Source organism: Bemisia tabaci, chromosome 3 (assembly GCF_918797505.1).
Source record: "Bemisia tabaci chromosome 3, PGI_BMITA_v3".
NCBI classification, from domain to species: domain Eukaryota; kingdom Metazoa; phylum Arthropoda; class Insecta; order Hemiptera; family Aleyrodidae; genus Bemisia; species Bemisia tabaci.
Genome location: NC_092795.1, coordinates 31782504 through 31796290, shown reverse-complemented (window position 1 = coordinate 31796290; position 13787 = coordinate 31782504). Strand labels below are relative to the sequence as shown.

Genomic DNA, 13787 nt, shown 5'->3' with positions numbered 1-13787 from the left:
ATTCACTATCTTGAAACTCATTCTTTCGAACTCTCCTTAAAATGATAAAAGAAGTATTTTCTGAAGAAAGTACATACTGGAAAGTCATAGAGAGGGCTATACTACGAAGGGATGTGTGAATCTTCATCTCAAGTAGCATTTTTGCAAGTCATTTTTGCAGCTTCATCATCAATTTGTGACAAGTGTAAGATGTCAGCATATATCTTATGTCATTCTTCTCACGTTTTAGGAGGAGAGAACGAAATTAATTGAAACCGACGTTCCAAGTCTTTGGCCGAATGGGGTCGTGTATTATGTTTTTGAGGAGAGTGAGGTTGACGAATATCATCGGAATTTAGTGAGAGCAGCTCTTCGTACCATGGAACAGTACTCTTGCGTCAGGTTCAAGGAAAGCTCAGCACATGGACCTCATCTGCGCGTCAGAAATATCGGCGAAGGGTAATAGCTTTTGGCGCATTTAAAATTGATAATTGGCGTCTGCACGGCGCCGAAGCTCATAAAAATCCCTTAGCATTTATTAAAAGTTTAGATGAGGGAGCATGAGAAATTTCAGAGCCCTGAAACCAACTGAATAAAACTGAACGGCTGCATGTTATTTTCCGGCGAAGGATTTTTAATAATGTAACTATACGTTATTTTGCACCAAAGTGGTCCTCAGTCAAGGCTTTAGTGCATCGGATCGAATTGAGCCTCTAAATTTCTGGCGTTTCAAACCTAGGTACTAAAATTCACGTCTATCAAAACAAAAATGTGTTGATAGTGAGCACCAATACCGTAATACATTCAAGTTACGTAGCGTAGCGTCGGCGGTAAAATTTCGCAATTACGGGTACGTACTTCGATGCGAATGTTTCAAAATCTCCACCCATCCTATTTTTTTTTTTTTTTTTTTTTTTTTTTTTTTTTTTTTTTTTTTTTTTTTTTTTTTTTTTAAACAACTTATCACTAGAAATTCTTACAAGGACTGTTTAGAAAATATTAAGGAATTAAAGCCACGTAAAAATGACACGTAATTTTGGGTGACCACCAGTCATCCTGCAAAGTAAATTTGAAATGAAGCTAGATGCACTCATCCATATTTCGCTGTTGATATATTAAAAGAGGCAATCAATCATAAATGTGCTCTGTATAAGATACCGAAAAATTTGGTAGTCAACACCGAAAGTTTCAGTTCAATCAAAGTCGGAACTTTATCAGTTTAAATTGAATGAATGATCTCCTTTGCGTGGGTGAGGGTTAGTTTCATCACCAGACTTAATTACTAAATGAAGGTGAAAACCATCATCGAAATTTTTTGTTCATGTTTAAATTCAGGTGTGCCTCGGTCATTGGTTACCAGAGGGATGAACAAAGCCAGGACTTATACCTAAGTGGTGAAGCATGTTACACTCAAGGATCCATCCAACACGAGTTCCTCCACTCTCTCGGATTTGGTCACGAACACACCCGCCCTGACAGAGACTCATATGTCAATATTCAATGGTCGAATATCGTCCCAGGTAAAAACTCTACTTTTTTACGGTTTTATCATAGTTTCCTTTAATAATAATAAAAAAAGCGTTTATCAGCTTGTGTAAAAAATGGATCAAAAAATGCATTCCACCATTGTAACGAGAAAAAATTGGCCTCCGGCCAATTTATGCGCGGCGCAAGCGCCGCGTACCGGCGCTTCGCGCCGGCATGTGGGGGGGCTTCGCCCCCCATCATGGTGCGAAGATCGCACAAGACTTTCTCGCTTTTGCCGGCGCTCCGCGCCGGCATAGACACTTTTACTGCAATATTTAGAAAAATACTGCCAATTTCACAAAATCATAAAGTTTGATTGGAATTTTGATCGCAGGATAATAGTTATTAAATTTTTATTCAAACCACTGCACTATATTGTAAATGTCTTCGAGATATAGGATGAATTCATACATTCGGACTCGACTTGTCGATATTATGAGGCATCTTCAATTAAATATGTAATTGATTAATGATGCCTCCTATTAAAGACGGCGATCCGTAAAAATCTTAGCTTTTCTACGATTCATTAGGATCCATTAGATTCATTGGCATCATACTTCAGATACGATTATATGTTATAATCTTTCCTTAAGCACGGTCAAAAGCCATCAAAAATCTACTTCAATGGGTAGATTGACTATTCGATGTTTAAATAGTCTTAAAACTAAACGGTTTTCGCTTAGCATCGTCCAAATTTTAAATTTGGCGGGCGAATCTACCTGCTGGTAATGGTTCACCACCCGCCCGCCAAGAGCGCCAGTTCCTTAGCGCGTATCCCCGTAATTCGAAACGAAAACAATAGAGAGCGCCACCTTCTTCTTGCTGCTCGTAACCAGTCGTAACCCCGTGTCAACAAACCTCGCAACTCGCAACAACCATAGAGAAAAAAAAGGAGGTGTTTGCATTTCGGGCATCTTGGAAGTTTTTGATGACTTGATGACGTAGGTGGGTACAGCTGGGTACAGCAACGTCCCCTTCACGCTGTACCCACCTACGTCATCAAGTCATCAAAAAATTCCAAGATGCCCGAAATGCAAACACCTCCTTTTTCTTCTCTATGCGCAACAACAACATCAATACCTAATTAAATCAATCATGTTTGTGCAGTTTTATTATATTATTATATTATATTTGTGTTCAGTACCTCGTAAAAAGGAACCGCGAAAGATGGAATCTGCCGGGATTCTAAATTCATCAACAACAAACATATTAGTTTCTAATAAAAATCCAAGTGTCAGTGCTTGCGTTTTAGCTTCGATAATTGTATGTAATGTAAGTACCTGATTAGTTGTCTAATTTTGCTTGGTGTATACCTACGGAGTAATTTTGGAGATAGTATATGATGCATTATACAATGCATTTGAATTCCTAGGTTTCATCTGACTCAAAGTGTTCGCTGCTATTATCTAGGAGCGTACCGACTCATTCATTGGAGAATTGAGCGTTTCCTATCGGCCCCTCTGCAATTATGAGATTAGTCCAAGGACCCTTTAGGAACTTAATTAATGACTCAGGTGGTGCTTTTGAGCCAACTTTCAAAGAATTAAAGGCATTTTTTTAAAATCTACTGTCCATGAGCTCTCCGTCTGACCGAAGTGCTCTCCTCGCTACATGACGCGTAACCCTTCAATTTTTAGTTTAGTCCAAAGACCTCACAGGAACTTAAATTAATGAACCAGGTGGTGCTCTTATGCTAACTTTCGAAGAATTAAAGGCATTTGTTTCTAAAATTTACAGTCCTTGAAAATGAGCTGTTTGTGATGTCGCGGAGCAAAGTGCCCTACTTTTGGGCCTCGTAATCCCTTGAATTTTGAGTTTAGTGCAAAGATCTTTTTGGAACTTAAATTAATGACCCAGGTGATGTGCTTGATGCCCATTTTTAAAGAATTAAAGCCATTTTTCAAAATTTACAGTCTTTCAAAATGAGCTTTCCGTGTGATTTTGCTAAAAATGGACAATTGAGCGTAGCCCCCCCAAATTTTAGCGTACCTCAAAATCGTTGGACGTGCATAAGGAGACCATAGATATGGTGTCCTGTGCCAATTTTGAATGAAATCGAACAGATAGATTCTGAGATATCGCTGTACACAGATTTGGGGGACGCCACACGGACGGACACACATTTTTTCAAGTATGGTTATTTTTACTCCTGGGACCTTAAAACGTCTAGAAATGATGAAATTTCAACTTTTTTTTTTTTTTTTTTTTTTTGGAGGATGACAATACTTCCTCTCTACCCTATGGGAGCGAGAAAGTAAAAATCTCTGATTATTGTTGCTTGTTAAAAATAAAACTGACCAAAATATCTCCATAAAATTTTCTGTGAATAGTTTTGAACAGTTGAAGTGAACTGGCTGAATATAAAAAAAATCAGAATATACATCCAATGCTCAAAGATGTTTATTTGTTTCTCCCTACAAAATAACAGCTTGCACGAGAATTTTTGGAATATCCAAAATAATTACTTGGTTTTATGAGGTATTTTACGTGGTTACGTACATATACGTGGTTTTTTAGTTTAGCCGTCGGCAAAAGTCTGTTTGGTAGAGTGAAGAGTGACTCCTTACGAAGAGAGTGAACACGTCGACTCGATTTCCACTGTACCTAACTTCCAAGTGTGCTCCTTTAAGACTACACAGACGGTCCATTCAGGAGAGTGTAAAAAGCTCTCATTTTTCGGTCCTCAGGGCTCTTATGGAAAGGTCCAATATAAATCCAGACAGACATTCGAAGAATGAGGAAAAGAACAATATTTCCTGGTGTATCCGTTATTTAATTTTTTCACTACGCTCTCTCTCATATCCCTCGATGTCTCTGAACTCGAATCCCTGTATGCTTGTTAACCTGTCAAAAGAATCCAAAATAACTCTCAGACAAAGTTCGAGATTGCATTAGCTGTTTTCCGAGGAACATGTAAGCACTTGATATCACGTATTCTCGTCCGTACCTCTCACGCTGTTGTCAAACTTGTTCAAAAAGTTCCGAATTCCATATAACAACCGCTTAAGGTGATTCGATGGACGCCATATTTTGAGTCAGAACGGCATGCGATATATCGCATCAATTGGTTCCATTTTTTCAGCTACTCGTCATTACTCTCAAATTTTGAGATCGCAATTCTGTTGTCAGGAGACTAAAGCACTCACTTACCAATTTTTACAAAGAAATTCAACGTAATAAAGGCGTGGTTTTTTTAGAGAGAAAATATCGCATTCGAGTGCAGTTTCGATATCAGTATCGAATGCGATGTTTTCTCTCTAAAAAAAAAAACCACGCCTTTACTACGTTGAATTTCTTTGTAAAAATTGGTAAGTGAGTGCTTTAGTCTCCTGACATCAGAATTGCGATCTCAAAATTTGAGGAAAATGACGAGTAGCTGAAAAAATGGAACCAATTGATGCGATATATCGCATGCTGTTCTGACACAAAATATGGCGTCCATCGAATCACGTTAAGAGCATTCATGATGGAATCCGGCTGCAGTGTCCTCGATAAAAAAAAACTTAAATCCTCGCTAATAACAACCTGCCTTGTTTATCGATTTAATCAGTTTCCTTTATCGTGTTTCGGATGGCAGGGGCCGAAATCAATTTCACGAAACGGAGGGTTCGCTGGGTGACGGATCTGCTCCCTTACGACTATCAGAGCGTGATGCATTATCGGCCAGACGCCTTCAAGAGAGACATCTCGAGTCTGACAGTCGTCCCACGTCAACCTGGTGCCATCGCGCTCATCGGTCAAAGGATTCAGCTCAGCAGACTGGATGTGGAAAAACTCAATTTGCTCTACGGTTGCTATAAATACGCCGCGATTCCGCAAACATTTTAGGCTAAAAAACCAAGATCGTGAACTGCTTCCTCTTCCTGTATTGCACACTCAAGTAGTACAGATTGCAATAAATTGAAATTATATGTGGTGAAATTATTGCTACTGTATCGGAGTGTTGTGTGTGTTGCCTATCTACTAATTGAAGGCAAAAGGCTTATTGTTTCTTGCAAAAAATTGAAATAGGTTGCAATTTTTCATTGTAATGCATACTGCATATTGCCTATCTTGTTGACACATGGAACTCGCTTTGTTGATTGTTGAAAATCGGCATTGTTTAACCAAATTATGTAAAAATATTGAAATTTTATGGTTGAAAACAAAAATATATTTCAATATTTTCATTGCACTGCCAAATTCAAATCTACTTATATTGCATGAGTTTCCGGTATTGACCAATAGTTTCCTTGTCACTCTATACTCTACTTCTTCTAAAAATAGTGAAAACTTGCTTACTTGAAGGGATTTTATGATAGATTTAAGACGAATATCATCCGATTGAAACTGACGTATAATGTTTTATTCATCGCTACGGGTCGATAATCGCATCGATTTTTTTATTGGGTTAAATTTTTCTCGAAACAAGCACCGAAGATATTGACTTTTGTCCTTTCTTCTGGCAAAATTGAAAGCTTTCATAAATATAAACTGATTGAAAATTGCTTGCTTGCTATCAACTTACCCGATTTGACTGACTTAGCGCCTTCTTCCCATGTTGCCTTCATTCTCTATATATGAAGATTTTTTGAGCTATACCGTTCAATGGAACTCCTAATTTTGTTTGTGTTAATTCATTTATTTACTCATTTTTTTTTTATCATTGTTTAATTATTGGTAAATTCATTAAATGATCTTCTAGTCATTTGTGTTGGAAGAGGAGTGAATTTTTTGCCTCCAAACTCACGGGTGCATGCTCAACTCTGCCGTTCTAGGGAAGAACGCCGTACGGACATTCGAGAGTTGCCAAATTTCCTTTGATAAATGTTCATTTTTGAGGAAAGTAATGAATGTTTTTCCTCGAAAATTTTACACATTTCAGAATAAATTACAAAATTATCAGAGAAATTGGCCGAAAAATTATATAAAATTTTCCTGGAAATCAGTGATTTGCCAGAGGAAATTTGGCAACTCCTGAAGGCTCGCACGGCGTTTACGGCGTTTTCCCTTAGTACGGCAGAACTGCTCAACCCCAATTAATACGGAAGAAATTAGCTGCACAGGCTGGTTTCATTTTGTACTTTTCTACAAACCACTTTGAAGAAAAGTGCGCTCGATCTGCGTACGGTGGTCTGAAACAAATAATAAATAAGTAAATAAATAAATATTGTTTCAATCCGTGAAAATCTCCGGATCGAAATTTTATTGATTATTGTCTCTTCGTGGAAATGTGTCAAATCTCTGCCGTATGAACTTGATCTTCCAGGGGTGCCGCGCGAAGTCCCTCAACACTGGCGAAAGAATCCTTACATGGAAACCGGCGTGAAACTTTTGCAACCCCTGTGTCCTCTCTCTATCAGTCCTTGCTCCCTCGCGTCCCTGTTTTGGTCCTCTCACTACACGTGATTGATCACAGAGAGAAGAAAAATAACGTGACCACGCTTAATCAACCTTACAGAGGTAAGGTCATGCAGATCGAGGTGGGGGAGGAGGAAAATGAAGGGGTGGAAAGGCTGTGGCAGGAATAAAAGTTCCGAGATTCAAGTACATGCATGCGTATACGTCAAAATGATATTGTCGATTTATCAGCATCCTTTCAGACATGAGGCAAAATTTTACGAGCAGCTCCATGACACGTATCCTGTATAATTATAATAAAATAAAATAAAATGGAAAACGGAAAACAGGACCGAAAATGGATGGTGCATGTAATCAGAATGTTTTTCCCTAATCTCTCGTGTGGGTTTTTTCTGTATTGATTTTTATAGATATACTTCATAGATGTTGTAATTTCACTCCGATTGAGTATGAGTAGTGGTTGGCCAAAATGTTTGGTTTCAATGCATTTCATTGTAGACTTGTTTCGAGTGATCCATTTTATTTTAATAACTTTTTATTCTAGATAATGCTATTTTCAATGCTATTGGGATTTTTTTTTAAATAAATAAATGAAATAAAAGGAATCTGAAATAAGACGTTTTCAAAACAATAAGAACTCCGAGATTAATAAAATTACAAACTCACTCATCATCCAAGGGCTCGTTGAAAGTAAGATTAGCGTGAGGTTGTTCATAAACTGCAATCACGTATCGATGCATTCCTGCGTAATTGAAAAAGAATAAAAAAGGGCGGAAAACAAGAGTACCTACATAGTTTTGTGTTCATTTTAATGTACCCGTATTCCTTTTCTACTTCTTTTTTTGCCTATTCCTTCGGAGGCATCTCATCGGAGTCATATTAAATAACCCCACTAGCTGTTCAAAATTGTTTAATTTTGTAAGCACAAGAGATTATAGATCAAGTTAAAATGTAAGAAAAATTATTGTCACTGGAATGTTATAATTGAAGAAGGATATTTTCGTAAAACGGTGGGTATCAGAAAAGCATGTGCGCATGCAAAGACAGAGAGATCTTATCATGAAACATTTCGTTGACCAGAGTGCGAAACCCATTACCTCCGTTTGCGAAGTTGCAGACTTCCTGTCATTCTTTATTTTTTCTTTGGGAAACTAGTCATATCAATGTGATTTCTTAAAAACTTCCTCAATTATTTTTCTCTGTTAACGGAATATTTTGTATAAAATTTTACGCTATAAAGTCAACATGTTTCTCCTCCGAAAAATGAAATAGGAGCGGAAATGTTGAAACAACGCAGAGGAAATACGTGGTCACCCTCTTTAGCCGTCGATAGAGGTATATGGACATGGATGGAAACTGGGGACCATAAAAACGATTCCCATCTATCAGAGATATTAAGTTCTTATCTCCTTCATTTTTTATGATAAAAATATCGGATAGTGTGACCTTAAAAGGCAGGACACGTTAAAAAACTTTGTAGGAAACATTGGGCCCGAATGGGCCTTAAAAAACTCCGAGCTACCTTTCAATCTTCTGAAATCGTTCTGCTGTGGTTTTTGGTATGGAACAACTCTTCTACAGACATTTCTATTTACATCTTGCACGTCCATTATGATCCAATGCAGCCATTCTGCATGTATGTTATCTTCAGGCTCAGGATTGTCCGGGTCTGTTAAAGTCACAAAATTAAATGAGTAACATTAAAAAATGATCCTTGACATACATCGGATTATTAGCAGATTCGTAAATATTTTGAAAAGCAAAAGAAAGGCACACGACGAAGAAACATTAACAAGTAACGAAAAGGAATTTTGAAAATTTCCCTACATTTATAAATTATTGGGCATTCCTAAAAATTTAAATCTTCATGGAAAATACTGATGTAGAGAAAATACGACACCACTTCTCCCTCCCCAGTATGCCACGATTTTTACCTGTCTCAAATCACTGACGGTCATGAATTATGCCCGCATCGTTAAACGCGAAAATCAAGCGCGGGACTATTCGAAATTCGATGTAGGTATGTGATGTGGTATCACGCGAAAATGAAGGGACATTTTAGCCTTTCACTTGTCTCAAATCACTGAAGTTTATGAATGTAGGCACTCTGCCCGCAACATTATAAATTTGGAGATCCAGCGCGCAGCGAACCTATTCTGGACGTGATGACTATTCTATATGTGATATGGTATCACGCGAGAATGAAGGAAAATCTTAGCTTTTCACTCGACTCTTACTGACCTCTGTGGATGTAAGTCACTATGTATGCTCTATCGTTGGATGCAGAGATCAAGCGCGCAACTATTGGGACTCTGGAGCACGTATGTGATGTGGTATCATGCGAAAATGAAGGAAAATCATAGGGAAGTTGATGTTGAAGAATCAATGTTGACATTGCGTTTTGATAATTGAATAAGGATGGAAAAAAAGTAATGAGTAATGAGTAAGGAGTAAGGAGTAAGGAGTAAGTAGTGAATGTATTAATGTATCATTAAATTTTGCAAACGAAAGAAGAAGTAACTTTCAAAAGCATTACCTGTCATTACAATTGTGTAGTATTTATGCTTGTCTGACGGCCAACCTACAAACATGGGTTCTTCTTTAACTCGGAAAGGCACTAAAATATTTCCATACTGAACATGGTCATTTTCAAAAAGTATCTGGAAAACAAAACTTCACCTGAGTACACCTGCTCTATTACGTTTCATTGTGACTTTTCAAGCAAGGTATTACAGTAAAGATCAGAAAAATGAGAGATATTTTTGAACCGAGATATTTTTTTTTTACTAATAATTGAGCGGGCAGACTCAGCCCCAAAAACTCAAGATTTTTGTCATCGAGTTCTGTCCAAATTGCATCCCAAATACAGATACCTTTGTAACACGCATAACAAATATTCTCGATACAATAATTTCAAACCTTTTTTTGTGTCAATTATATTCATGGAATCTGAATAAATCTACATTTTAAGTATCTCTTTCATCACTAGCACAAGGTAAATGACATACATACATGAAAGTATACCTGATTCTAGTCCAAAGGCACTACAAGAAAAATATTGATAAAACTCTCTCTTAAAAAAAATCGTGTGAAGGCAAAACTTTTTTGTTTGATGATTGTAGAAAATATAAACTGCTAAAAGTTTAAAAAACAAAAAAAAATCGAGAAATAAGACAGAGTCTCACTTTAAGATTATACTGCACTCCCTGAGAAATAACGTCAGGAATAACTTTGCTATCGGTCAAATTTTTATTCCAGTCGAAATCCTCATCTTCGTCCGAGTCATTAACAACGTCATGAAGAGGGTCATAAGTAGTGGTGATTTTTTCAGCCAAGGTCCGCATTATATGTGCCAGTCCAATTGAAAGTGCAGCATTAACTACCAGATTGCTTCTCGACGCACTCATCCGTCCAGTTTTACGAATATTCAATCCTCTATCCATAATGGCCATATTATTGTCTGTCAACAAAAGTATACCTACACCTTCACTTATTTTAGAAATTAAAGATTCTAGTAATCTCAAATTCTCGCTCTTAATTTCAAGATCAAAACACTGCAATATTTCAGAAACAGTTTACGGAAACATTTTGATTTAAGTTCACGTTTATGCCTGGCAGTAGCTAAAATAGAGAAATTTGCATTTTCAGCGCAACTCTCTAGTTCCTCCGATAGCGTAGTTAAAAAATGAATCTTTTAGAAAATTTCTGTAAATATTTTTAGATGCATGAAAAAATGGTTGGTTAGTTTGGTTTTCTTAAAAAAAAAAAGAAAATACTAATTAGCAGAAAGTAATTTGGAGAAACGCCTTATTCTTTTTAAGCCATTATTATGCCTTCTTGTGGTTATGGTCATGTCCATACTTTGAATTACGTCCTCGTGTTTTTTTAATTTGTCAATTATTACTACATTTTCTGGTAAATATGATATCCGCTCGTCCTATCCTTCTGTGTAACTTGTTAAAATGTAAAAAATTGTCTTATTCGTTTCTGAATTTTCACAGACGTATCTGTGCCGCAGGCATTTAGCGATCGCCGATAATTTTGCAAATGACTTGCAGGTTGCCCGGCAAATCATATCAATAATTCATGCCGAAACTGAGGGTTCAATCGTTAGAGAATTTTAAAGGCCCATGATCATATCAGAGAGCCTTCGATTCATTTTCCTTCGAAGCTCTACGTTTTGACACACACTTAGTTTAGTTGCGTATACGACCCAAACCAAAATAAGGACTTGTTTCACCACACTTACAAGGAAATGTGCCGCGGCTATCACGCATTCAATGGAAAAAGTCGGTTATTTCCATCAGGGCAGAATAATAAGAATTTTCTTTTTATAATTCTTGGATTCTAAATTATACATCAAGGGTTTCATCCAGAGAGGATTGCAAAATACCAGCGATCATCGATTGCCTGCTATACCTGCATCCTGCATCTCGAGCGCATCGTCACAAACGCTACTCGCAGGGGTTGTATGTAAATAAGATACTTTCGTAGGTCAATCGAATCGATTTTGGGGGGTAATTTTCACTCTGATGTTGTAGTAAAAATTGAGAATGCGTACATGAGAGTAACGCACTAAAGCTATAAACAGGCTTTGGACGAGTAACAAATATTTAGTTGCAAGTAAATTGAGATTACCTTTTCACCGTCCTTAAATCTCACAAATGAGCATGTTGCGAGTAGGAATCAACATTTTCGCGACAAAACATTTTTTAAAAGAGGGGACTCAAAAATTGACTGGGCCTCACATGAAGGCAATGCGTTCTGTCAGAGCAACACTCATCTCGCTCAGAGAGTCTATGAGCTCTTATCAATTGTACCTAATTATCTTTTTTGATCACGTACCGACACAGATGAAACTGTTATGTCCCATTGTCCCACTCCTTATGGGGTCCGTATGGCCCCCTCCAAGAAAATTTTGAAAGCAAACGAATCTAGGCTTTTCCCATTTTGGATGGGTACTTAGAGACACGAGACATGGTATCCCTTCCGTGCCATTCTCTCTCCCTCCTTCTTATCTCAGATGGACTCAATTTCCTCGTCAATGGTTGTATAAAAATATTTTTAGGGTCTTTTTTGTTTCATTTGACTTTGCGATATGCCATTTTTATATTTTGTCAGCGCTAAACGCGTTTCATGCCAACCGACCGACTGCAATGCGTTTGGCGCACTACGCGAAGTATTCATGCAGTCTTGTAGGCGCTAATATACGCCGCACGCCGCGCGACCGGCCGACCGCACTGTTTAGCGCAATGTGTGAAGTATTCCTACAGTCTTGCAGGCGCTAATATGCGTCTAACGCCGGCCGCACTGTGGTTGGCGCGATTATTCGATCTCGCGTTATAGAATAACCGCGGCATCGAATAATGGGGCTTAAAAGGCCCACGTTGACAGTATCGACGCCGCATGACCATTCCAGCGTTGCCTCGTTTCTCCCGATAAAATACTTTTTTCCGAGAAAAGTTGGGAAAGTTCTATATGTTTGTTTTTTTAGATTGAATGGACCATTAAAAAAGATAAGAATTTAAGCACTCAAATACATGACTCCTCGCCAGAATTTCACATAGAACACGATGCGCGCAACGGAAACTACTGAAATCAACTTCTAGTTAAGATACTAACGTTTTTATTGTAAATTGGTTTCGGAAAATTTGAATTGCCCGGTCACAAGAAAAACAATACTCTACGAGAGTCAAATCGCGCATTAACAGCTTCAGCAGACCACTCAATCGAGTATTTTTTCATTCCCATACTGTTATCGTTCAAAGTGTGCGTACAGCTTGCTATAGCTGAGCCAAAGCGTCGAAATTGAGGTTGCCATATTTTCATATTGCTGAGACTGTCATAGTGATGTTTAGCGTGCAATTTAACCCAAATAAATTATTCTTTCCTCCAGGAGCAGAAAGTTTGAATTCATTCATAAAACATGTTATTACCAAGATTAGGAGTTAATCTATGGTTAGATTTCTATCGATCGACGTCGAGCGATCGAAATCCCCTCATTTTTCAAAACTCATTTTTTTGAATTTTTTTTAAATGAGGAGGAAGCTAACTTCATAGCCTGAAATGTATAATATAATATTTTGCTGAAGGGGGAAAAAAATCAAGATAGTTTTAAATAAACTACGTTGAGTAGTTCTCAAAAGAAAAAATAAAGTATGGCAGGGAGCCTGCAACGTCCTAAAAGGAGATACGTGGCTTAGCACTTTGATCAACGATTTGTCAATATTTCATTCAAAAGTTGATCTCCGAACTTCCCGTTGTGTGAATAGTTTTTTACGTAAATTTTGAAGAAAAGACAAATGACGGCGATTGACGGCGAATTGGAAGCACCAACTCGCTAAGTTAATTCCTGCGACAGTTAAAGGGATTTTAAAGAATAACAATGAAAATGAACGCAACCTATCCTATACTCAGCGTATACATACGCGCGAAGAAACTATTCGACCACCCATGCGTGGCATAGTATCACTCGAAATTGAAGGCGAACTTAAGGCACCAACTCACTAGGTTAATTGAATCTTGAAGTGCGAGAACCACTAACATATATTATTGCAGCTTTCATTTCTTATGTGTCAATCATACTTTCCTTGAGTCGATACAATCATGAAAGTGGTGCACGGACTCGTTTTAGGATTAGTAACCCTAAAACGAGTATCAACACCACGTTTATTTTCATATAACTCGGATGTGAAAAGTATTATTAACCCCGAAAAACTCAAGATTGAAAAATGGACTTTAGCGGTTTTTGCACGGCATGATTCAATTTCTGGCAACGGATAAGGTGTTGAAATTGAGCGCTATATGATTAAGGAGGCATTTATTAGTGATTAAATCATCTTGAACAATTACAAAGGATAATATGCATGTAGTGCGCCCTTCTTGAATTTTATTTGCGTAGTTAGTTATTTTCGTTTTTTTTTTTTTTTTTTAGATAAAAA

At 37.5% G+C, this 13787-nt stretch overlaps 2 protein-coding genes across 5 annotated transcripts in view; one reads left to right on the top strand and one right to left on the bottom strand.

The window, feature by feature from the left end:
- The window catches only part of LOC109043938 (seminal metalloprotease 1-like), a 30706-nt gene extending 24688 nt beyond the window's left edge, over positions 1-6018 (top strand). For both annotated transcript variants that reach the window (XM_072298178.1, XM_072298177.1), the window contains exons 2-4: positions 230-438; positions 1315-1499; positions 5084-6018. In XM_072298178.1, coding sequence (XP_072154279.1) covers positions 359-438; positions 1315-1499; positions 5084-5334 — 516 coding nt within the window. In that variant the 5' untranslated portion in view covers positions 230-358 and the 3' untranslated portion in view covers positions 5335-6018. The remainder of the gene's footprint in view (positions 1-229; positions 439-1314; positions 1500-5083) is intronic.
- Positions 6019-6106: 88 nt separating this feature from the next.
- Positions 6107-11641, bottom strand: LOC109043888 (protein D3). Of its 3 annotated transcripts, none has more exons than XM_019061246.2 (6): positions 11485-11641; positions 10032-10306; positions 9383-9506; positions 8369-8515; positions 7513-7588; positions 6107-6620 (listed from the first exon to the last, which is right to left on the bottom strand). In XM_019061246.2, exons 2-6 carry the CDS (start codon positions 10296-10298, stop codon positions 6515-6517), a joined length of 720 nt encoding a protein of 239 aa, XP_018916791.2. In that variant the 5' UTR covers positions 10299-10306; positions 11485-11641; the 3' UTR covers positions 6107-6514. The 3 variants fall into 3 exon arrangements, with proteins under 3 accessions (XP_018916791.2, XP_072154280.1, XP_072154281.1); XM_072298179.1 differs by having other exon boundaries at positions 10032-10324; positions 11485-11636; XM_072298180.1 differs by lacking the exon at positions 7513-7588.
- Between the last annotated feature and the right edge of the window lie 2146 nt (positions 11642-13787).